Genomic DNA, 25,559 nt, shown 5'->3' with positions numbered 1-25,559 from the left:
GTATGTAGTACTATAGTTGCCACTCTGTTGAACTATCGGCCGCATTGGCGATCAACTGCAACAATTCCTTGTTTCTGAAGTTATACCAACCATACGAGTAGTTTCATCATTATGTCTTCCTACTTAATATGTATAAGTATGTGTAATGGATAGTAAAGGAACATTCTAGACTTCTGCACCCAACCTGTAGGTAAAATGTAAGAAAGACTTCTGAGGACTCAGGCAGTCGACAATCTCGAGCTGAATGGTTCCAGACATTGTAATAATTTCCGCGAAAAATAGTCTGTACCGTCTCCCATGGCGTTTCGTTCAAACGCCACAGAACCCAAGCTCAGCACACTAATACAGACGAGATTGTAAAACAAAGGACATGTACACCACAGTGAGCCAAAGTGGCTGACGATAGGTTGGTAATTGAGGCTAAGGAGCTGGACTTGAGGATACCGTGCCCAACGCCATAAAAATATAAAAATTCCAGACATTTAGCGAGGAATTTCCCAAGCTGCGGACAAAACAAGCCCGAATGAAAATATGGCAAAGCGTTTTATGGCGCACACGCGCACTCGTAGACGAGTATACTATAGTGATAACGGAGCCTGAGCTAATGGGCTGGCGGCCTACCTGCCTCCTGTTACCTGCAACCATCTCTATATAAGAACTAAGACTAAGTGTGCGTAGCAACAAACAAGCGGCGGACGTGGACGCGAATACGCACCCATATACATCAAAATATGTCACGGAACATTTCCAGGGAAAAGAATGCGGAGAGGAAGCGCCAAATGAAACAAAAACTGACGACCGCAAAGCATAAACTGAAGAAGAAGCTGCGCGGAAAGCCCCACAGCATCAGTTTCCACTATCAACTGTTCCTTTACCGCCAGGAGCTAAGGCGCGCCAACACGGACTACTCCTACTTACGCCTTTCGCGGGCAAAAATTATGCTCACTTCCGAGCTCATTGCGAAGAATGTGAACACCGGCAGCAAACTCAATAGTCTCGACGATCTCAAGATGCTAAGTCGTGAGGTGCAATTCAAGAAACGGCTTTGTACTCAAGTAGAGCGCTTGGAGCAGTTTCGAGAGCTGGGCTTGACCGATGTGGTCCTGAATGGAAAAAGGACGGCACTTTAGATAGATAGATAATCGTGTTTGGTTTGCATAGTACAGGGCGAGCTATGGGAATGCATTAGCTTAAGTTTAGATGGTAATATTTTATCAAATAAAATATGTCATTGCTAAAAATGGTTGCTTCATGCTTGCTTTGCTTTATAATTGCCTCCAACAGCTTTGGCGCTGCTTCAGATAATGCAAGTATCAGCATTTGTCGGCGATGAATACCAGGCAAAGGACAGTAATAACCCAAACACCCAGACACCAGCTGTCCTGCCTCTCTCTCCTACTCCTGCAATTAACAACTCATTAAGCACAAGCTCGACAAGCAATTCCACTGAAATTAGAACCACTGCTCCACCGGCCAGCGGCAAAGAAGCCTCTAAGCTGGATGATAATGACTACAACTTCCTCAGCGAGCGTCTGCCCGACTTAGGCGAAGAGGAGTACATGAACCTGAGTGATGATGCGAATCCCTTGCATTTTTTAAAGCAGCAACAAAAGCAGCCTGGCCAAGACCCACAGGTATGTTTGCATTTGTACAGTTGCTTATACCCTTAAGCTAATCCTCAATATTTGCAGGCCCCGCCAAGCCCGCCTATTTACATCACTATTCCCATTTACATCAACACGGCGGGCAAATTGCCGCTCAGCTTGACCATTGGTGGTCAGGAGCTGTCAGTTCAAGGGCAGCAGAAAGAGGAACGTCGCTTCGTTATTTCCAGCGCGTCCAGCAGCAGACTAAAGAGTCCCTCCCCTCAGGAGCCCAACTCGCATTTCAATCGCTTGCTCCATGAAATAGAGACTCCAAAAAGAAGACCAACGAATCGTCATAAGAATCAAAGGCGTAGATAGTTCTCGCTAAAGCGGAGTTTCTCAGTTCATAACATTGGTCTATGTATAAGTTTAAAATAAATTTCAAAAAGAATTTGTAACTGAAACTAAACAAATTCGTTCTAATAGACGTAATGGGCCTTCGCCTAACCATATTCTACATTTTTAATGATTTTTAATGTCAATACGAGCTCCAACGAACAAACACATTCGTTTAACTGATCAAGTGCGAGTGAATTAAATGGCTTCGAAAGGATTTATGACAATTCTATACTAATAATATAATAGTTCAGATTTTATGTACTGCATAAGTGGCGGGAAAAGGACATGCTCCTGATAGCTGCAAACGGAAAAATTTAACAGATAGAAGAAGGCGTGGCAAACCCCACAGAGTATATTCCGGATTAGTGTTGATTCAGATCAGCGGCGATTTAGCTTCTTTCCCCCACTCCTCTGCTGCTAGTTAGTTTGCATAACTCCCGTAATTCTTGGACATCTTACTATGTCAGGTTTCATCTGGATAGGCCATAAATGTAATCTCTGCCCAGTTCTGCCAGCAGGAAGTATGTAATTTGATTTTATACTCTGTACATGAAATGTACAAGAGTATATAGGTTTGCGGGAGATGAAAAATGTAGGAAGGAGGCTTGGCAGACCCCATTAAGTATATATGTATATGTATGTAGAAAGTTGATCTATGTCTGTCTGTCCGTATGAACACCTAGATCTCAGAGACTATAAGATATACTATATACCTAATTGTGCACAAAGATGTGTGTACGCTATAAGATTATGTCATTTGTCAAATGACAAATCTAACGGGATATAGGTCAAACATTTTTTTTTAATTCATAATTTTTTTATTATAATTGACCACACTCCTAAAAGCTTGGAAAAGCTGATCAAATAGCTAATTGTAACCATATGTAATTACAATTTTGATTAAATAATGCCCGATGCATTTAAAAAATAATTTATGCATATGATCGATGAAAAAACTTCAACAAATCCAACGCAGATCCATCTTAAGGCGAAATAGTGCGTCATAGTAATGAACGTGTGGTCGACTTTATATGGAAAATTTTTTTCTAGGGGGGGGGGGGGACAACGGCCCCCCCTGCCCCCCTGCGTACGCCCTTGCGTGTAGCTGTTGTACGAAGTTGAAATGTACAGAATGGGTGATGAATGCGTTAAAAACCTCAAGTTTAAATGTTCATTAAAATATATTTTCAATTACTCGAGTTACCTCTAGCAGAGCTGTTTGGCCCACTGTGCACTCCCTCCGATAATGGGGTTTTTCCGTAACGCCGTTCGTATAGTCCCCGATACTAGTGACACCACCATTTTAGTCCAAGATGCCTTATATAAATACGCAGAAAATGTGAAAAATTTTGGAATTTCCCTCTCTCCCCGCTCACCTTCACTGGATAGTGATTTTGTGACTCGAATTTGGCAAATATATCGAGTTAGTGTGATATTTTCATCATGATAAGCCGATTTTAAAGAAAGTTATAGCCATAAATACAATCATAGGTTCTCTGTGCTCAAGAGCTGCCCGCAGCTGTTGTTGTTGCTTGGCTTCACTTTGTAGTGCATACATGCTTACACAGGCACGAATAGACATGCGTAGACATGCATACACTCACATAGACACAATTTCTGTGTAAATGTGCAATGATATACCCTTTACGTGAGTTCGAATGCCGTGAGAGGTAAAATCGATAAATATTTTTAAATCGTGTTCCCAAAGGGTACAAGGCTATATTAGTGTTGGGCGAGTGTACATGTAACACACAGAAGGAGGCGTGGCAGACCCCACAAAGTATATATATTCTTTATCAGCATAACAAGCCGAGTCGATATAGCCATGTCTGTCTGTCTGTCCGTCTGTCTGTCTGTATAAACGCAAGGATCTCAGAAAGTATAAGAGCTAGAATAACCGAACTTGGTATACAGACTCTCCTGAACCCGAGAAAGGACGAGTTTGTTCATTTTTTCCGATGCACCTTCCCACTCCCCCCTATTCACGATTTTCTACATATAACTCCCGTAATTCTTGGAATTTTGAAATAAAATTTAGTAGACACATCTAGTGATTATATATCCGTATACCAAGTTTCATTACGATAGGGTAATTAGAAAGAAAGTTATAGCCATATAACCAGGCCAATGCACACATACACACATACACACGTACAAGTACACCAACACGCATAGACACGATTCTGATCCTGATTCCTGCTCGACTTTAGTATTCCTTACTTGTTTTTTTCTCATTTTTTTAATTTCTATAATTATTCTAATTATGTACAGAGTATTTCAAAGTCGTTTCAAAGTTTCTTTAGAACTAATGTTTTTTATTTATTTTGTGTATTTTGGACACATATGTATGTTTTTACCTCTATATACATACAAGTATATAAAACAGTTTGTCCTGACTGACTGACTGATTGGTGATCAACGCACAGCCCAAACGGTAAAAGCTAGGAAGCTGAAATTTGGATTCAATAGAGTAGATGCCCAATTAGGTTTTGGAAAATTCGAGTTCCAAAGGGCGAAAAGCAGGCTCCAACATTTTTATGAAAAATCTACAATATGAGAGTTTTCCTGTAAATAAAATGTTGGGGAAGAAAAGGAAACCGCGTCAACATCCCACAGCCCAATCGGCAATAGCTAGGAAGCTGAATTTGGGCTCCAGTATCCTGTTATAGCATGATCTACATACCAAGTTTGGTCAATGTGGCCTCAACCGTTTTTGAAGTCCAGGTGTTCGTTCGGACAAACGGGCGGACATGTAAATATGTGTCGATTTCTTCTATCAAGAAGAATATGCCTTTTTCTATACTGTTTGGAAGTATATAATAAAAATGCGATAAACTTCATTGCGGTACTTTTAGCAAACATATTTTATAAATAATTATAAATAAATAAATTGAAATAAATAGTTACAATAATAAGTAGAATCGGCGAAGAACGGATCAAACCACATTGCTGGCCTCGCCTGGAGTCGGTGGCTCGGGGCTGTTTTCAATTAAGTCCTTTGTGACCGGCTGCTCAACAGACTGAGCTGATTCTGTCACCTCTGGCACCTGTTCTGTTGCTGCCAGGGCCTCTGATGGCTGTGGGTTCTCAGCCACCTCCGGTTTCTTGTCGTCACCGGCCAAATCGATGCCACTCAATGCAGTCACCGCAGCAGGTACCGCGTCGTCGTCATCATCGTCGTCGTCGCCTATGACCTGCTCGATGGTTTGCTGTATGAAGTGTTCAAACAGCTGGAAATATTGCAGGGCGTTGTTGGCCACCTGTTCCGTAGGTAGCTCCGTCGTGACCTTTTTAAGTGCATCGCGGATTAGCACCAGCACGGGCTTGCGTGTTGCTGGAGGTGCAGTGGTCGTGGTAGTTGCTTGCTCCCCAGAAATTTTCTCAGTGGGCTCTTCGGCAGCTGTGGTTTCCGTGACAGGCTGTGGTTCAGAAAGCTTATCCTGCTCTAGGTGCTGCTCCGACTCTTGTTCCTTGGCACCAGTGTCGGTCTCACGTCGCCGCCTCCTCAACAGATCGTCATCATCGTCGTCGTCTCCTTCATCGGAGCCCTGCTGTGATTCTTGGGCAGCAGCAACGGCTGCTGCATGTTCGGCTGCCGCTTGATCCTCGCTGCTGTCATCCTCTAAGCTGTCCTCGTTGGATGATTCTGGATCCTGTTCCGCTTGCCGGGCAGCGCGAGAATCATGTGCTTTCTCGACACCATAGTCGCGCTGGTGATGTGGAGCCGCACTTACGACGCACACCCAGATGAGGAGCACAGCAGCTAACGCAGTGCAGATGTTATATTTGACCATTTTGCTGACCAGATCTTTGTGCGGCTAATCCAAAATATTTTGGCGACTTGCTTATGTAGTTTTGTGGTCTTTATAAGCGAATCCGTCGCTTTGCTTTCGCTTTTATACATTCGTCCATGTTGACGCGAAGACCAACCAACTTCCAAAAATGAAAGTAAACAGCAGGCGATGAGCGCGCACACTCTTTACATCGTCCAGCTCCGAGCCAGCCGCTTTTACTGCAGAGCCAAGCGCTCTTTCTTTTCAACTGTAACAAAATTTCTTCTTTGGTTTACTTCGTTTGTTTTCAAAAGAAACCGAAATCATTTATTTAAATTTCTGTTGCTCTTGCTGCTTATTTTTCATAAATCTTTTTACTCGTATTTGTGTTCAACTTTGACTGAGATCCGATGTTTGCCTTAGACATTAGCAGCCATTTGCCAGTTGCGGGTGTTAGAGAAGGGCTTTGTGTTATTGTCGTTGTCGTTGTTGTTGTTGTTTGTTTGGTCATTAATATTGTTCAGTCTGTTGCCATATGCAAATAGATACTATACGTTTTAATTTGGAGCCAGCCACCAATAACAAAAGAAATTGTCCCAAAACGTTGTGGAAACGTCGAATCGGGCCATTTGATTACTGACTTCATTTCTTTTGTAAAACAGGCATTGATAATTTTAATTACGTAATTACAAATGTACGGGTGACTGCACCCAGCCCAGCCAATCGAGCCCAAGCTGCATTAGAAAGTTGAAGGCACCGTCAAATTTGGAAAATTTTCCACATCAGGGATAGCGAAAATGAAGTTGCTGTCTTTATTATATTTAAATATATGCAGAGTTTGCATTGTTGGGCTCGGCAATTCTAACATAATTGTGTATATTATGGGCAAACCAGTTAAATTCAATTAGTTTATTGCTACCGGCGATCAGACACAGAGGAATGAACGAAATCGGCCAAGAGCTAACAATTAGTTGTACTCGAATTTGTAGTTGTAATAAACACAAGGTGTGATTACAGGGAAGAGATAACAAGGAGACTAGAGTTAAATGAGGTTAATCACACCACAAAATAGAGAAATTCTACTCAAATTGAGCAAACATGACGATATTGTATGAAGTCTGCCAAAGAACTGAGTCATTTCAAAGATCAGCCGGCACTTAGCCATCGTTGCAACAAAAACTTCTGGTTGTTGATTATCGCAACAATGTTATTTAGAATCAAACCACATTTATAATCCGTACTTAAGTACGCCCCTCCGTACTTCTTTACACAAATGATTAATTTTAAAAGCAAACGCTGAAGCTGAAGCTAAAGCTCGCCCAATACGAACGGCATCCAAAAAAGCATAAAAACGAGATCACGAAACCTTTCAGATTGACCCATTTTTAGAACCTGCTTAAGCCGCAGAGTGCGCAGGTAAGTGGCCACAAAGGTGTTAAACAAACGAGCAGTCGTCATTCTAGCCATCGCTATCACCAAATCCAGAACAAGCTAAAGGGTATGATTGATCGATGAAGAGCATATGAGGTTGCATAAAATTTCACCAAAGCGTCATACCAGCGTCAGATACTTTCTACGTGTTTATGGCGCAGAATAAACAGTAACACAAAAAAAAACCAGTAGAATACCAAGAAACCGGTAAAGATTCAGATTCTTTCTCAAAACAACACAGACAGATACTTACTTAAGCCACCGCGCAAGGCGAGATGCGATCAGTAGAGCTGCAGACAAGCAGCGGTTAAGATCAAGTCGAGGACAAAAGCAGATCTTAAGCATGAAACCATACCACGCAGTTTGCATCTTGGGTGAGTAAATGTGGAAAATATATCAGGTAGTCCACAAGTCAAGACAACTAACTTTTCAGTGGCTGCCTTGCTGCTGCACTCACAGTGTGCCGAGGGACGACGTCGTAAACACAAGGGCGACGATCATGAGAAGTCAGAGCAACGAAAGACAAAAACCAAAACCAAGTGGTCCAGCTCGACCGATCTTGGTGGCATCAATGCGCACGTTTCCTCCGAAGAGCATGGATACTACGTGAAGCGCACTTACTCGCCAACAGGAGAAGCCAACAAGAAGCAGCTTAGTCCGCCCTTCCTTGCCATACCCATTGCCTGGTTCAGCTGTGGAGCTGATACTGGCTGCCAGACCACGAGTAACTCTGGAGGAATGAATGGCGCTGCCCAAGCACTGAGTGAAGGTTTCTTGTGCGATGATGACTGTAATGAGCCCTATGCACCCATTTGCGGCAAGACACCGACTGAGGTGGCTGTTTTCTACAACAAATGCAAACTCAACGTAGCCAAGTGTCGTACACACGGCCTTTGGGCCGATCTTCCCTATGAGCAGTGCCAACAGACTTATCCTAAGGAGACAGCTTACACAGACAAGAAGTTCAAAGCATCGCCCTACTTCTCGGCTACAAATGCAGTTGACGCTCAACCAGACAAGCCTGTCGAATTGCCCAACAACAATGTTGTCGAGGGGCAAGCTCAACCAGAGAATAATGTGGAACCAATTGCCGCATCTTCAGGCGCTCCGAGGCCAACCGCTAAGCCCCTAGAGGCCGCCATGGCAGCTGCTTTGGATGAGATCAATGCGAAAATAACTGAAGCTGAGAAAGTTGTGGCTCGAGATTCGATCATCCAGGTCCAGGCTGATAAGGATAGACTTCAATATAAAATAGCCTAAGCTACACAAATATTTAACTAAATAAACAATTAAAACATATGCATACACATGTACATACATATCTATTCATAAATTTATTATTTATAATATATCTTGTGAAAGAGAGGAGTCGTCTGCCCTTCCACACTATATGAAATATCTGTCAAGTTGACTGCTGTTTTGGGATTAATGTATAGTATATTTATTTTTCACAACTTTCATTGCTGAAAATCGGTGCTAACCATTTTGTTAGTACTTTTATTGCTGATGCTTGTACATATGTGTGTGTTCGTTGTGACGCCTCCTCGTGATCTGCATCGCTTTCACAAAACTTTGTTTTTGCTTTCAGCCCTTCTCAATGTAGCCCTTCTTCTAACTCTGCTCAGCTAGATTATTAATTTATTTATCACATTTCCGTTTTTATCTTAAAGGACTAACAATAATTAATTAAATCTTGTTCTAATTTTATTTACAATTAGCAGTCTCAGGTGGCTTCCCTTCACCGCACTGTTCCGTATGCATCATCTTTATATGTTGTTGTTTTTTATACCCTGTACCCAAAGGGTAAAAGGGTATACTAGTATACTAGGAGGCGTGGCAGACCCCATAAAGTATATATATTCTTGATCAGGATGACGAACGCAAGGATTTCAGAAAGTATAACCAGATTCTCCTAAGTCCGAGAAAGTACTAGAGTTGAGCCTTCTCGACTTTAGCATTCCTTTCTTGTTCTTAATTATTAAACAATATTCTTTGTTTTCTTTTCACCATTGCTCGTGTCTGAAAATATTGCATATGGTCTTTCGACTCGAGAGCAAGCAAGTTAGAGTTGGTCCTGTGAGAAAACTTGATATTCCAAATTTATATCGCATATTTATTAAGATTCGGTATCCGTATCCGCAGTTCCGGTCTTATTTTGTCAACCAACCATATCAACATGTTTGCCATCATTGTTAATGGACTCACGTCGATATGTGTACTCTTCGACGCGTTGATTTTTATACCCTGTACGCAAAGGGTAAAAGGTTCCTCTTAGCCCTAGGCAGATCAAGATTGTTAATATTTTCCGATGCCGATTGTCTTAATCAGTTTGGAATTTCTACACTTGTAATTGAGTTGTAAGCTCTTGTAAGAATTGTGTTACACATTTGTGAGAAGTTTGACTAACTAGTTGACTGTTTAACCGATTTATGTATGTAGCCATCTTACCCTTGCTAAAACAAAATCGGATATTGCAAAGCATCGTAAGAGCGAGAAAGTTTAGAAACACATTGAAATTGATGATTTCTACGATGAAGGACAATAAATATACTTGTACGATGTACATTAAATTCTTATTCAATGTCTATTGCTGGTCATCAGTATGACAACTCTGTGATTATTCGACGCAGTGCCGTTTAAAAGAAACTTACTAATTCGTTGTGAAAATAATCGTATAACATTTCGTATGTTCGGAAAAATATAATACTGTTGATCAATTTCAACATTAGAACTTCCCAAAACAAATAAATTAGCAAAAACTCAAATTCTTGATATCAAAAAGTCGTCAAATTTAAATTTTTGTAAATATTGTAATTGCTGTTATTTCTTCGCTTACTTTAAAAGTTGGCTGGAAGTTATTTGTAATACTATTTGTTGCACCAAACTAATTCATTTCAAAGCATGAATTGTGTTCCTGAATTTTTTTCAAGAAATTATTCGATTCTGATGCCGTACCAGAAACCAACGAATGAAATGTTTCCGGTTGCTGATAATTTGAATTTCCCTTTGCCTGGCAAATGTTTCAGTGCCTTGCAATATTCGCATAGTTTGTTCATTAAATCAATAACCACTAATATGTGTGACTAACATAGTTAAATGTGGCATGATTGAAATTTATTCGTGTACGATTATCAGCGTTACTTTCTTGCCCTCGCTGTGAGCCCGGTACTTTGCTTTCTTCTAGTCTGGCAGCAGCTTCGCCCCTGGCATTAAAAGATTGTAGGCTAAAACTAAATCTTCTTGTATTCTTGGCACACTAAAATGCACCCACTTCCACACTCTCCTGGTCATACATAAGCGTGCGTTTTTAGGAATGCTTCGACAGTTTTTAAAATTTTAGCTTGATGTATTAAATGTGTATTGTAATTTTTCCATTAAAAAAAAAACTAAATAGACTGAAATGTACGGGCAGCAAGGAAACGGACGCTTTTTCCGACTATAGGACTATATACTGAGGTGGTTAAAAGTTTTTAGACATTGGACATTTCTTTACATTATGCATTTTGCAAACCTTTTTGTTGATGTTCTTAAAAGCTAGTTTTGAAAAAAATGTTATTGTCACATAGATTAATCTATACATAATCAAATGGAAGAACAATCAAAAAGATATCGCTTCATATGACGAAAATATAAGGAAAAGAAGTAATACCTATAGTTGTCAAAAGTATTTACACACATTTTATTTGCGTCAAAAGTATTTACACACAACTTCAACTTAACTATTTATATTTCTAAGTCATATTTTTCATTATTTATTTATGTTAAATTCATTATTATAACTAGCACTTAGTAACACCGGCCTTCATAACTTTCTACAACTTGGCTGGAATAAAGTCAACCAAATTTCTGGCAAATTCCGCACTCTACAGTCGAGCAAGCCCGACAATAAAAAACCCTGCACACAAAAAAGGAAAAAATTAAAAAATTCGTGGGGTCTGCCACGCCTCCTTCTGCCTGTTGCATACATTCGCACAAAACTAGTATACCCTTTTACCCTCTGGGGACAGGTTATAAAAAATAAAAATTGTTCTTCGATAACTCTTACAACCTTACTCAGTTTTGATACCCTGTACCCAAAGGGTAAAAGGGTATATTAGTTTTGTGCGAGTGTACATGGAACACACAGAAGGAGGGGTGGCAGACCCCACAAAGTATATATATTCTTGATCAGCATGACAAGCCGAGTCGATATAGCCATGTCCGTATGGCCGTCTGTCTGTCTGTATGAACACAAGGATCTCAGAAAGTATAAGAGCTAGAATAACCAAACTTGGTATACAGATTCTCCTGAGCCCGAGAAAGGACGAGTTTGTTCATTTTTTCTGATGGAACCTCCCCCCCCCACTCCCCCCCCTATTCGCCATTTTCTATAACTGCCATAATTCTTGGAAAAATTCGGTAGTCGCATCCAGTTAGTGATTATATATATGTATATCAAGTTTCATTATATATAGGTTGATTAGAAAGAAAGTTATAGCTTTAATAAATTAAATTTTTTTAATACATTTTTTTTTTTTACAGGGTTCAGGGTATTTAAGAGTTGAGCCTGCTCGGCCTTAGCATTCCTTTCTTGTTATTCATTGGGTTCTAATGCTCAACTAGATTGTTACACGATAAAGATGTGAGAACAAATGAATTGGTGGCAGGGTTTGGGTGGAACACATGTAGTGTTGTAGGTGGCCAGCAAATACACTTCCTCTTTCTTCGTCACTGCAGAGCCAGCTGCCAGTGGAACTCCGTAGTGGCATAACTGTTTCCACTAAAGCTCGAAAAATAAAATGCGTCTACATACCAATTGGTTAACTAGCTCATAAATGCCATGAAGCTTTTGAGTTAGATTTCAAATGTGATCCATACATACTTATAGTAGAATGCATCCTAACTGAGGCACAATAGCTCTCTCCTACAACTGCATACAACTGCATCAAGCTGCATAATCGTAAAAGTTCGTTAAACCTGCCGCAGCGACTTTTGTCGTGGTCTGAGGTCCATTAACTGATTGATGGGCCGAGATAGGTGAAGCAAGAAACCATTCTTTAGGACAACAGTTAAATATTGGGCACGGCCACTGCACCGGTAACCTATAAAAGTGGGAGCAAACGCCCGACACGTCAACAGAAGTCACACCTCTGCAATGAGATACACATGTGTCTATTGTTTGCTCTTAAGCAGCGGTAAGTAAGAACAACGACAGGGGGACATGGAGAGCAAGAGTTGCAGTCAATTTCTTTAGTTATTGTCAGTTCTCTGGGTGCGCCTAACGAGAGGTCCGCATTGGGGATGACACCAGACCCACTTCCAGCGTCGTCCTCAGAAGCAGAGCCATTAGTGGAGGCGCGGGCGCAGAAACAAGCTCCGGGGGAGGACCAGGATAATCCCGACTTGGACGGACGAAGCGCGTATGTCAACAATCAGTATATTTCCAACGATTCCGACGAGCAAAACGAGCCGCTGTACGAGATCTTGCAAAAACAAATGGAACAAGTGCTGGCCTCTAATGGACCCGATGTGCCCATCTATGCTGAACCCATCCCTAAGGACGATAAAGAAAAACATCAGCGCTTGCAACAAATGCCAAATAAAAATATTTATGCCCACATCAATGTGGCAGAGACAGAGGACTATCAAGAAGTAGAGGACACGGAAACGGACGATGCTACTGGAGATGACGAAGATAGTGAACCGAACTATGGCTATGCCGAGAAACCCGAGGTGGCAGTCGAAGATGAATCATTGGGCGAAGACAGCTATCAGCCGCTGCACATGGTCAATGCGGCGTTGATTCCAGCCAAGATAATGAGCACCACGCCAGCACCCGTAACGGCAACACAACCAACGGCCTCCGCCAGCTCCACCATTGTTGTGCCAGTTTCTGTGCGCCAAAGTACCACTCTGCGCAGTCGACCGCTCAAGCGTCGCAGCTCAACCACAACAACCACACCAGTGCCTAAAACTACACGCACGAGAACCACAGTGTCAAATGCTAAAGCAACCACCGCGCCCGCAACAACAAGGAACCCCGCTCCATCCAATGTATCAACATCTTTTTCACTTGTAAAGTCCAAGCCCAACTTAAAGCCCATCTCCTTGTCGCATGATCCACTACCGAACCAACAGAAGCGCCACATTGTATTCAAGACAATCTCAACGGGCTCGCAGTTTGTCAACTCACCCATTGGCGATCTAATCATAAAGTTCTCAATTGGCTTTGCCAAGCCAACGACTCCAGTATCCCCTTCTGAAGAAAGTACGGCCGGAATCCCTGCTAATGGAAGTCCAACTACCATGCGAGCAGACAACGTCAGCGAGGCCTTGCGTGCTCTTTCTAGTAATCTCCTCAAGACCATAGAACAACAGAAGGCCAAACGCGTTCACAAGGCACCAAGGAAAGTCAAATAATATACATTTTTGGAATAAAAATAATGTTGTTAAGGAGAGCGGGTATTAAATATTGAAGTGCAATATCCTACCGTTATATATTGAGACATGAATCTAGTTAAATATAACTCGCTCTTATAACCGCACAATTTCCATTACAAGATGGAAGAAAGCATTTAAGCCCCATGTCATATATATTTTTAAGGTTAATTTTCAAAATATGTATATATTATTACTTCTTGCGTTTGAGAAGCTTAATATCAGCCATTAAGACATCTTAAAACATTAATCATTCTTTCATAAAATTTACGGCACATTAGTTACACTAGAATATATATTTGACATTTACAACAATCGGCGGGCTGCAGTTTCCACATCAAAAAATGGAAGGTGAACAGCAGCGCCTTACAACAGAGTATTGTAAAAATAAAAATTTACGTGGTTTGCAATTTCGTTTTTGCACATGAGTCTATTGGTTTCGCTTGGCGTTTGGAAATAGTACAAAAATATATTTTATATATGTTGTTAGATGGAGGGGTGCTAAGATTAAAGCTCTTAGCGAACCGGCCAAAATTTAAGCGCCAGCATAGGCATGGTCACGCCTGTAACAATGCTCGATATGAGATTTACACTGTGATTGTCCAGTATGCGCAGCCCACTCACGTGGCGTACACCTTTGCCTGGGGCATCCACAATTTTCCCCTGTTCATTGATGCCAGAGTACTGCAATAGACCACCCAACACAGAGTCCAGCAGCGAGCCAAAGAGACCGGCTATGCCTCCGTACATGATGATAGGCCACTGTGGTGGGCTGACAAGCAGCATCTTAGCCTCCACCGTATACCGTACAGTGACAAAGTATCCCAGGCCGACGATCAAGCCGCCCAGCAAACTGACCAACACGCCAATAAACGAAATGCCACCGTTGGTTCCTCGTGGCACGCGCCGCCAGCTGATAATAGAAATAGGATCGCGCGGAGATAGCACACTTCCCAATTCACTGGACCATGTATCGCCGTTGCAGCAAGCAAAAGCGCTCATTACTGCGATGCCCAGCCAACTTGAACGGTATTCCTTGGCAAAGTCTATGGAACGTTCCCCGCTGCCGCAGTCAATCAGATAAAGTATTGCCAACTGTGTGGCCATGCCGCCATTGCACAGTACCTGCACCCAATTTCGCTGACCTTCGCCTTCCTTAAAGTCATGCTCGAATTTGCGCTTCAAATGTCCACGAAACTTGGTGGCGCGTGAGGAGCTGAAGAAGAATACTACCAAGCTTGCAAAGAACGGATGACTGGCTACGGATAAAGTGAAGGCAACAACAAGGCCTAGTGCCGCGCCAGACCGGCTCACCGAGCGTCGATGCAACGCTACAGTCATTAGCGTCAGCGGCGCCAGCGTTGAAAAGAACCATCGAGTGGGTGCGATGACGTGGCTCTCTAGAAAAAAAGGAACGTATAGGTAAAATAATATAAAACGAATGCAGTAGTTACCATTGTACTCGTTGGTCCAAAATTTAGAGAAAGCTACGTTGCCCAGCCACATGAACAATGAAATTGGAATTGATAAGCCGCAGAAAAGCACAGGCATCCAATCTCTGCTAACCATCTTAAAGCCGCCCCGTCTCGGATTATTACTTTCGATTGTTTTCTAAATATATGTACATATGTGTTTACAAAAATTTAAAAAAAGGAAAAAATGTTTTCTTTTGTAAAATTGCTTACCATTTGATAAATTGAGACCTCAAGAAAAATCTAAATAAAATGAAAATCCATATGCGATTATTTTGTATAACTTTTCAAAAATAAATAAATTAAGTCAGTTGGCTTGTCGCCTTATTTAAACGAAAGACCTTGGCGTACTTTTGTCTATATTTTAACAATAAAAAACTTTCACAAATTGTTTACATTTTCCGCAGAAGACCAAACAACGGCCGGAATATCGATAACTTAGAGGTGGCAGCAATGTGGAAGTGCATTGAGAATGGCAAATCCAGCTGTGAGCTAGAACACAGGGTGTTTCAGACTATTTCAAAACTGTCATTAACTTCAAACTGAAGAGAGAATATGATTTGTGTATTTTAAATTAATCTGTATACCTTTGCATGTGATTTCAAGCCGTTGACAGAATGCTCATCGCACACACAAATATTTTGCAATTTACTTATACATATTTTCAAATGGTACAGCAAATCGTGCCTGATGAACCGATGCTCTCAATAGATATTTTTCGTCAATGCAAATTTTTTTAATAAGCCCACCAAGGCAATCAATTTATTAATGGTCTTTTTTTGTTTTTTGTTGATCTTATCAAACTGGGTTGGCTTCCCCTCTGCGCTCTGTACGGCTGTGCTTCTAACTGTATGTGTTTTAATTGAAAATACTGCTAGCCTTGAAACTTATACACATACATACATATAAGCCTTTATAGAAGCCTAAAGATAATAGAATTTCATGCTTAATTTCAATCAGAACATTTCTAATTCATGATAAGACAAAGTCAACATAATCGAAATTTGCACACATAGACAAGGAGCTTCAAAGCCTGGACAGCTGCTTGTATGTGTACTTACTAAAAATAGATATGACGCCGCCACATCAAGTGCAAAGATTATCAAGTTAAAAGCAACCTAAAAATTCAACCGTATTTACTTCCGCCGAATCTTGAGCCGAATTTTGTACATACAACACAAATACTACATATACAAAAATTCTAGCGATTCAATAATTAATTAAAAGATGCCCCCAATATTCGTAAGAGAGCTAAATTTACTTTTCATAAACAGGAATTTCAACACATGCAAGGCAAATAAATATGTAAATATTTAATGAGCCGGGCGCAGGAATACACTTGAAAATTGAAGCGTTTCTGAAGAGAGCACAACATAAAAGAAATCTACAAACATATTTGGTAGTTAAGTGTATGTATGTACATAAATACATATGTACATACATACAAGTACATATGTACATAGGTTTGTATGAAGTATGGTCATACGTACAACTGCTTATCTTTATATGCTAATAAATGGCAGCATTTCCTTAAAATGGGTCAAAAGTCTGCCCCACTCCGACGATGTTGTAACTGAGGCATTGAATAAGGCGTTCGCACTCAAGCCAAGTAAGTGATCGGATTGACACGATCAAAGTGTTGATATGTAATGGAACGAAATGAATGATTCTGGCGACTCGACTCGACTCGATTCAACCACAACTCATAGCGCTTTAAGTGGCCGTCCACCGACTTTGTCTATAAATGTGCGTACGTACACACATATGGACATATGTATGTATAAATGTATGCACTATATGTGTGCGATAAGGCGGCAGTTGGACGTGTCACAGTGTCTGTGCGCATCTTGGGGCGGGCGTGGGTCCTAAATATTCATGCTGCCATATGCAAATGTATTGAAATTGCTCGCAATGAATTGAGCTCTCTGCGCGACGGACAGACTGACTAGCTGGTCGCCTGACTATACGCATTGAACTATTATGCTGGCGACGTTATTCGCAATCCAGCAGTTGTCGCGATCGGAAGCTAATCGGAAATTTTTGTATCCTACGCAGTGACAAAGTATGACTTAGCTTTAATGGTCTTCGCCAGAAATATAAATGAATATCAACATTTTATGTAAAGGATACCGATATCAGTGTATCGAAAATACAAGTGTCACAATTTCAATTCAAATGCAACCAGATTTAAATAATAACAGAACACTATTATACTGATAAAGCACTTAAACTATAAATTGATCCGTGAAATAGGTCAAGGATAAACAGATTTGTGTTGAAATTAACTGAGTGTTTGACTGATTTGCCTTAAGGCTGGGCTTAAAAAGGTTTAGTTTTTTTCTGTTTTCCATAAATTCTTCATAAGGCTTTCGTGCTTCTTATGCAATCAAATAATTGAAAAACAAGAATGGAATGCTAGAGTCGAACGGGAACTGTACGTATTCCGACATAAAAAAATTTGTTGAATTATTTTTTAAAATATAAATTTATAAAATAAGAAATATATGTATACTATAACACATGTGCGGAAAATCTCAGATGTGTATGTACTCGTAAAGTAAAGTGTGTCCATGTATATGTGTACAGTGCAGAGTTGAGTGATCTGTCTAGAGCTTATTAGAATATGAGTACTAAGTTCAGTTATTCTTGCTCTTAAACCTTTAGGATTCTTGCGATCATACAGACAGGTGGACGCAGTGACATGGATATATCAACTGGTTGTGTTATACTGATCAAGAATAGTATATGTATACAGTTTATGTGTAAAAAGGAACTTATTTTCTATATGGAGTTGGGTTAAACGTATATCCTTAGACCCAAATTTGTTGTGTACTAAATCCTGAAAACCCAAAACTGTATCCGTTAATATATTTGAACAAATGCTTTACAGAAAATACGAAAATACTATAAAACGAAAAAGTGCCACAAAATCAGAGCTAAGGACGGACGAAGTTACGTCTCTTGTAAGGTCAAGACCAAAAATATATTTTTGACGGCTGAGCCCGCACCAAAGCATTTTTGTGATAACCCCTTCAACAGAGCGTGCCGACTCCAAAAAATACATATTTTATTAATATATATTTGTAATCAAAAACGCCTCGTCGCCAATCAAATTTATTGATAATTCAATTTAATTTCACAGTTTGCTGCTTTTGCTGTTGATGACCACGGATCCAGCGCGTTTTAATTGAATTTAGATTTATTGAAATGCTGCCCTTTCATTGGGGCCTACTGGTTTGCGTGGTGTTGCTCGCGGCCGATACAAATGGGGCAGCTATAGTAAGTAACAAAAGTGTATGTAAGACAGATCGTCGAGGAAGAATGTGAAGATCACATTTGTATTATTTTGACAGTTGTACAAATATATGAGCTCAGTTTAGTGAGATAAGGGCTTCATTCATGTACTCGATGTACATTTGGACAAGGTCAGTTTCTGCCGCCAACTGATCACGAAGAATAAGCTCATTTATTGACATTAGCATTGAACTTAAACTCTGTTATCATAGCATTACAATTTATTTATGTACTTTCAGGATAGTGAAGATCAACTGGATCAAGAGAGAACAAAGAGAAGCCAGTAAGCATAATCTGTTTATACACAAGTACATAAGTTTAAATATATTGATTTACTTTGCCTCGCTTTTGCTCAGTGCTAGAGGACAGACGCAGTCGCAATACATAAACTTCGGTAAGCCAGAACAGGATGGTAAAGCAGAAGCGGAAGCGACTGAAAATGGCTCGCGGTCCACTGTTGGTAAGTTCAAAACTTTTGTGCTTGTAAAGATTGTACTGTTTACATAGCTTTAATTGTAAAATAATTATATTTAGCCGGTAGTCATGGCATGGGACAAGCACAAAGCCAATTTTCTTCGGGGGATTGTAGCGGATGTATTGGCAGTTCACCCGCTTATGATCAAGGAAGACTCCAATTACCTGGTAGTAGTACGAGTATTAGCGGTGGTTTGATAGATAAACCAGGAGCTGGAGCTGCGTTCGGATTACCTGCTTACAGTCAGCGTGGGCCTCAGGGAATTGGAGGTCCTTCAGTAGGATCTCCCTCTATCGGAAGTCCTACTCATTATGGCGGAATTGATGGCGCACGTGGTCCGCCACAACCTGGAACTCAAGAAATCCGGGGTGTACCCGGGCCATCTGGTGGAATATACAGCCCTGCTGCCACCCCTGGATATCAGTTGCCTGGCACTCAAGGAACCTTGGAACCTTCAGGGGGACGGCCCAGTCAATATACACGGCCAAGTGAAATAGTTGATGCTTCTGGAAGACCCCAATTTCCACAGCCTGGTACACAAGGTGCTGGAGGTCCTGGCGGCCAAACACAGCTGCCGATTTATCAACAACCTGGTGCTCAAGGAGTTCATATACCCTCCGACAGACTTCCTGGACAGTACACACAGCCTGAAGATGGAAGTGGTCGAGTTTCTGGAGCACCCGCATATCAACAGCCCACAGGACCTGCACAACCAGGGCGTGGCCCACTTACGGATGTTGGTTTCGATGGCATAAGTGGGTCACCTGGGTATCAACAGCCTACAGGACAAGGTTCTGGCGTTGGAAGCACTCCCGGGTATCAAGTGCCCGGATCTCAAGGACAATATGCACAGCCTGAAGGAGGAGCTGCTGGTGCAGCTGGAACTCCCGGATCCCAAGGACCCACCGGGCAATACATACAACCTGGATCTGTTGGAGCTCCAGGCTATCAACAGCCTGGACGTCAAGGACAATATGCACAACCTGGAACTGGTGGAGCACCTGGTTATCAACAACATGGAGGCCAAGGACAATATGCTGAAGCTGGAGGAGTACCTGGCCAACAGTGGCCTGGAACACAAGGAGCTGGAGCATCTACAGCTGGTAGTCCTAGCCAATATAAGCAACCAGGAACCGAAGGTGTTGGCGCTGGTGGTGCACCTTTGTATCAGAAGCCTGGAATCCAAATTTCTGGCCAACCCGTGGCCCCTATCGGAGGAATTTCTGGTGTGGCAGGAATACCTAGCTATTCACAAACAGGAACTCAAGGAATCGGGGGTCCTTCGGACTTAGGGCCTGGCGGATATTCCCAGCCTGGATCTGGAACTGGTAGTACTATTGGTGGAAGACCTGGCACTGGTTTAATTTCTGGGCCATCTGGCACATCTGGCCAATATTTACAACCAGGTACTGGACCTAGCGATCACAGAACACTTGGATATCAACCACCTGTATCCCAAGGTATCGGAAGCACTGGAATATATGGGCAACCTGGCCTTCAACAGCCAGGATCACAAGCAGTAAGAGGACATGAACAATTTGGTCAGCCTGGTTATCAACAACAATACTCACAACCAGGAGTAGATAGTAGTGCCACTGGTGGTGCACCTGGGTATCAGCAGCCTGGAGGTCAGGGAATCGGAAGTCCTGGCCACTATGCACAGCCTGGAATCGCTGGTGGCGCACCTGGGTATCAACAGCCTGGAGTACAAGAAATTGGAAGACCTGGTCAATATGCACTCCCTGGAAGTGCTGATGGCTATCAACAGCCTGGAGGTCAAGGAATCGGAAGTCCTAGCCACTATGCACAGCCAGGAGTCGCTGGTGGCACACCTGGCTATCAACAGCCTGGAGTACAAGAAATCGGAAGACCTGGCCACTATGCACAGCCAGGAGCCGCTGGTGGCACACCTGGCTATCAACAGCCTGGAGTACAAGAAATCGGAAGACCTGGCCACTATGCACAGCCAGGAGCCGCTGGTGGCACACCTGGCTATCAACAGCCTGGAGTACAAGAAATCGAAAGACCAGGTCAATATGCACAGCCTGGAGTCGCTGGTGGCACACCTGGCTATCAACAGACCGGGGGTGCCGGAGTTCCGGGTCAGTATGCGCAGCCTGGAATAGGCCCTATAGCCGCTGGAGGGGCACCTGGATATCAACAGCCTGGTGCTAGAGGACCGGGAACTCATTATGGGGGAGCTTTAAGCCAATATACGCAACCTGGAGTCACACCTGTAATTGGTGGTGGAGTACCCGGCTATCAACAACCTGGAGGTCAAGGAATCGGAGGCCCTTCTGCTGGAATTCCTGGAGTCGGAACATTACCTGGTGTTTCTGGAACTCCTGGTTATCAACAAATTGGAGTTCAAGGAATCGGGGGCCCTCCTGTTGGAACTCCTGGAGGCGGAATTATACCTGGTGGTTCCATTTCTGGAACTCCTGGTTACCCACAGACTGGAGCTCAACAAATCGGAGCTCCTTCTACTGGAATTCCCGGATACGGAACACTTCCCCGTGGTGTGGTTCCTGGATCTCCTGGTTATCCACAGACCGGAGCTCAACAAATCGGAGGTCCTTCTACTGGAATTCCTGGGTACGGAACACTTCCCGGTGGTGTGGTTCCAGGATCTCAAGGAATTGGAGGCCCTTCTGCTGGAATCCCTGGATACGGAACACTTCCCGGTGGTGTCGTTCCTGGATCTCCTGGTTACCAACAGACTGGATCTCAACAAATTGGGGGCCCTTCTGCTGGAATTCCTGGATACGGAACACTTCCCGGTGGTGTCGTTCCTGGATCTCCTGGTTACCAACAGGCTGGAACTCAAGGAGGCGGAATTATACCTGGTGGTTCCATTTCTGGAACTCCTGGTTACCCACAGACTGGAGCTCAAGGAATTGGAGGCCCTTCTGCTGGTATTTCTGGAGCTGGAACTCTGCCTGGTGGCGCCGTTATTGGAACTCCTGGTTACCAACAGACTGGAGCTCAAGGAATCCGAGGGCCTTCGGGTGCACTTCCTGGAGGCGGAACTGTACCTGGTGGTGCCGGGCCTGGAACTCTTGGTTATCAACAGACTGGAGGTCAAGGAATAGGAATTCCCACTGGAGGAAGACCCGGGCAATATACACAGCCTGCAGGTGGAATCGGAAGTGTTGTTGAAACACCTGGTTATCAACAACCTGCATCGCAAGGGACTGTTGGTCAATATACGCAACCCGGCCAAGGACAATACGTACAGCCTGGAACTAGGGTTATAAGTCCTGGTGGAGCACCAAGCTACCAACAGCCTGGAGCTTCAAGCTTCCAACAACCTGGAGTTCCATCAATCGGAGGTCCTGGGCAATACACACAACCCACAGGTGTATTAACTGGTGCTGGTGGAGCACCTATTTATCAGCAACCTGGAACACAAGGTAGTGCAATTAAATTGTTTAGTTACACTTCATAAACATTTGAAATAATTTTAGATGCAACTGGAGCTCTCGCTTCTCCAGGAACTGACGACGCGTTTTCTCAGGCCGAGTCTACGATAGGAGAGGGTCAGGCATCGGCTAGTGCTCAAGGCAAAAAGAATGGTGGTACTGCAAAAACGCAAGTGTCGGGCAGCTATAATACTGGAGGCTCGTTCAGCGCAAGTGCAATGACATCTGATGCAGATCGAGCAGCAAGCGCTCAGGTCACCGGAAATGCAGATGGAGCCATGAGTCAATCACAAGGTTCCGGAGGAGCAGCACAATCACAGGCACAAGTACAGGTTAATTCAAAGGATGGTGGCACTAAAGCTTCATCCCAAAGTGGCGGCGTTATCCACCAAAGTCAAAGCGAGGTGCAGGCGAATGATAAGGGTGGCTTGGCTGATGCTCAATCAAGCGGTCCTGGCCAAACTTCGTCGCAAGCCCAAATTGGCTTCCGTCCTGGGCAAGAGAACACATCGGTCTCTGCAGCTGGTGGCGGTCAAGCGTCCGCGCAGTCAGGCAGTACCTCAGGCCAAAGCCAATCTCAAATACATGGAACATCATCGTAAGCGATGTTTCGAAATCATTCAGTAATATTTATTAAAAGTCGTATCTCTACTTATAGATTCGGAGTATCATACCATGGTGCAGCACAATCGGCTTCCGGTACCAAAGAACAAGTGGCCACATATCGTGAGCAGAATCGGGACCTGTTTCACTCAATCAGCCAATTTGGAAACAATGGCAATGCGTATGCTTTTATCCAACACCGCTCAGTTATAAAAAATAACAATTTTGAACATTTTCAGCGTGACTGACCGGGTGGATGCTGTCTACAGCGGTCCACCCCCACCTTCAAGTGCACAACCAGATCTCCAGCTAAGGTCAACTAAGACCACCAAGGAAGAAACATTTAAGGATAACAACAACAAAATTACAAATGATACAACGCCCAATGAAGATGAAGAAGATGATGATGAGGAGCCATATGATGAATACGATGACGATGACTACTACAACGAGAAGCCCATTAAGTTAGAGGAGGCAATTCCAAGGGGCTTAGAAGTGAAAAAAGATGAGCCAACAAAGCCACATGTTTACACACAACAAACGCCTGATCAAACACAACAGGCAGTTGTAGCAAACTTACCAACCGATAAATACACAGTTGTCCAAAATCAAAATGGACGTATTAACCGCTATAACGTTCGCACGACGACCGAGTCTGTTCCAAGCGGTTTTCGTGGAACTGTGAATGTAGAGAAAAAGTTCCACACCAAAGCGCTGGAGCCTCACAATACTGAAAATAAATTGAACATAAATGCCGAAGACCAAACCAAAGATGAGGTGGCACCACGGGCCCCTGATAGCTATGTTACAGTCACAAAGTCTGTCACAGGCAGCATGGATAATTCGAAGAACCCACCGCAGGATAACAAAAACTTCCAGTCCACCTACTATACAAAATCATCGACTTGCGGGTACTTCACCTTCTCCTGCAACATTGTCTATGGAGCCAACGGGCGCAGTAAGATATGTCGCCCAAAGGCTCCAACAAATGGCAAGTGCTAAAAACTCGATGCGAACTGTGACTTAACAAGTTTCAAATGCAAAAAAGCTAAGCTAACCAACATTTCTACTACTTGCACATGCATTTTTCACATGTTCTTGACACCTTAAGTTTTGTTATTAATAGCTTTTCAGCCAGTTTTTAAATACACATGCATTTTAAAATGTAATTATTAATTATTAATATTAAATAAAGGAAAACTTAAACACTGTCATTGCAGTAATACAATCTAATCCTAAACTTTAAAAATTTCTTTCCTCCTGGAATTGATCTCCATATAGGAAGTTTGCGGCGCAACCAATCGCCTCAGTCAGTTCAACAGAAACAACACTAAGAAATCCTATCAATGCAACATCGGATCAAAGCTTCTTCACTTGGTTTTGTTCTGCAAGTTTCTAATAACCAGACATGTCGTCTCGTCATACGAAACCAAATATAGATGTAGGCCTATTGCAAAATTCGACTCTAGGTGGAATAGGTTGGGAATTTATACACACACTAGAGAAATGAAGTGCGGACTTCCCTCACAGTTTTCAATTTATTCAGATGACACGTTTCGAAGAAGTGTGGCAATGGCGGATAAGATTGAAAGACCAAAGTATCTAATTGCGTTTAAATAAAGTTTTCGGGGCAAGCCCTTAGAAATTTTAATTTGTTTTAGGTCCTTGCAGAAAACGTAGAGGTGCAAAATGTGACATTCCAAACAACCTTAGCATTAGATTGTTTTAAAATGAACTATATCTAAAGACAATCAAATATTTCCATGCACACATCAAATTTTGTGGCAAAGTATTGCTTATCCTACTGGGGATGGCTTGCTTAAGCGCAGCAGAGAACAAGAAAAGAATGCTAAAGTCGACCAAGCTCAACTCTTAAATCCTGTACCTCCCACAAAAAAAGAAAAAGTAAAAAAAAATGTTTTAAATAATTAAAAAAGTATATTAATTAAATTATTTAATTAAATTAAAGACATGTTCATGTACAGTTTCAACAGCATACATTTACATCAGAATCGTGTCTCTGCGTGTTTATATGCGTGTAATACATACAGCACAAAGTTGAACCCAAGTAGTTATGAAAAAAACACGAATTGCGGGGGAGTGGAGGGTGTATCAGAATAAAAAAAATAAACTTGACCTGCCTAGGGCTTATGGGAATCTGGATACCGAGTTTGGTTATTCTAGCTCTTGTACCTTCTGAGATCCTTGCGCTCATACAGAAGGACGGACAGACGGACGGACGGACATGTCTATATCGACTCGGCTTGTCACCCTGATCAAGAATATATATACTTTGTGGGGTCTGCCACGCCTACAAACTAAAAACTACAATAAATTGTATTTATTTATGACCAGCGAGCGCTGTTACAGTAACTGGTGCTTACCGATTTTTTGGAAGTTGTGTTGTTGTGTTAAATTGCTAATTTGGGTTTTAAATTAAATTATAGTTGCTAAAATGAATACCGAATTTAAAGCATAGCGGCACTGATTATTTCTCATTGCAAATAATTAATGAATTTTAACAATGCAATAACAGACAAATAAAAAAAGTACCAGTCCGTGACATAAATGGCTCGTTACAACAGAGCCAGGTCTGTGATTTTTAACCTGTGATATGTAACACTCTGTGATTTGTGATATTTCAGCAATAGCGACAAATCGCAGGTGCGGTGCTTATTGCTCAACTT

At 42.2% G+C, this 25,559-nt stretch overlaps 7 protein-coding genes across 8 annotated transcripts; 5 read left to right on the top strand and 2 right to left on the bottom strand.

Moving 5' to 3' along the window:
• The first annotated feature begins 731 nt into the window (after positions 1-731).
• Positions 732-1,130, top strand: LOC115634075. Its single transcript, XM_030531626.1, has one exon. The coding sequence runs from the start codon at positions 732-734 to the stop codon at positions 1,128-1,130; it is 399 nt and encodes a 132-aa protein (XP_030387486.1).
• Positions 1,131-1,304: 174 nt separating this feature from the next.
• On the top strand, positions 1,305-1,964 carry LOC115634065. Its single transcript, XM_030531614.1, is given in 1 exon segment — positions 1,305-1,964. A coding segment is annotated over 1 exon segment (660 nt).
• Positions 1,965-4,921: 2,957 nt separating this feature from the next.
• LOC115634055 (protein bfr2) lies at positions 4,922-5,779 on the bottom strand. The gene has a single exon (XM_030531602.1). The coding sequence runs from the start codon at positions 5,777-5,779 to the stop codon at positions 4,922-4,924; it is 858 nt and encodes a 285-aa protein (XP_030387462.1).
• Positions 5,780-7,532: 1,753 nt separating this feature from the next.
• On the top strand, positions 7,533-8,449 carry LOC115634044. The gene is made up of 2 exons (XM_030531591.1): positions 7,533-7,563; positions 7,623-8,449. Exons 1-2 carry the CDS (start codon positions 7,533-7,535, stop codon positions 8,447-8,449), a joined length of 858 nt encoding a protein of 285 aa, XP_030387451.1.
• A 4,020-nt stretch (positions 8,450-12,469) lies between these two features.
• LOC115634035 (cell wall protein DAN4) lies at positions 12,470-13,588 on the top strand. The gene has a single exon (XM_030531580.1). It carries the CDS (start codon positions 12,470-12,472, stop codon positions 13,586-13,588), a length of 1,119 nt encoding a protein of 372 aa, XP_030387440.1.
• Positions 13,589-13,773: 185 nt separating this feature from the next.
• Positions 13,774-15,747, bottom strand: LOC115624671 (transmembrane protein 19). 2 transcript variants are annotated; one of them, XM_030519480.1, is made up of 4 exons: positions 15,292-15,412; positions 15,061-15,217; positions 14,231-15,006; positions 13,774-14,169 (listed from the first exon to the last, which is right to left on the bottom strand). In XM_030519480.1, exons 1-4 carry the CDS (start codon positions 15,292-15,294, stop codon positions 14,164-14,166), a joined length of 942 nt encoding a protein of 313 aa, XP_030375340.1. In that variant the 5' UTR covers positions 15,295-15,412; the 3' UTR covers positions 13,774-14,163. The 2 variants fall into 2 exon arrangements, with proteins under 2 accessions (XP_030375340.1, XP_030375332.1); XM_030519472.1 differs by adding an exon at positions 15,666-15,747 and having other exon boundaries at positions 14,017-15,006; positions 15,292-15,321.
• Positions 15,748-20,502: 4,755 nt separating this feature from the next.
• On the top strand, positions 20,503-24,020 carry LOC115634027. The gene is made up of 6 exons (XM_030531567.1): positions 20,503-20,949; positions 21,100-21,927; positions 21,978-22,260; positions 22,315-22,867; positions 22,928-23,053; positions 23,112-24,020. Exons 1-6 carry the CDS (start codon positions 20,503-20,505, stop codon positions 23,872-23,874), a joined length of 3,000 nt encoding a protein of 999 aa, XP_030387427.1. The 3' UTR covers positions 23,875-24,020.
• Positions 24,021-25,559: the final 1,539 nt, after the last annotated feature.

The sequence above is a fragment of the Scaptodrosophila lebanonensis genome, unplaced genomic scaffold (genome assembly GCF_003285725.1).
Source record: "Scaptodrosophila lebanonensis strain 11010-0011.00,11010-0021.00 unplaced genomic scaffold, SlebRS2 tig00000001-arrow-pilon, whole genome shotgun sequence".
Classification (NCBI taxonomy): domain Eukaryota; kingdom Metazoa; phylum Arthropoda; class Insecta; order Diptera; family Drosophilidae; genus Scaptodrosophila; species Scaptodrosophila lebanonensis.
Note: the sequence above shows the minus strand (reverse complement) of the source record. Positions and strands in the feature narration are given on the sequence as shown.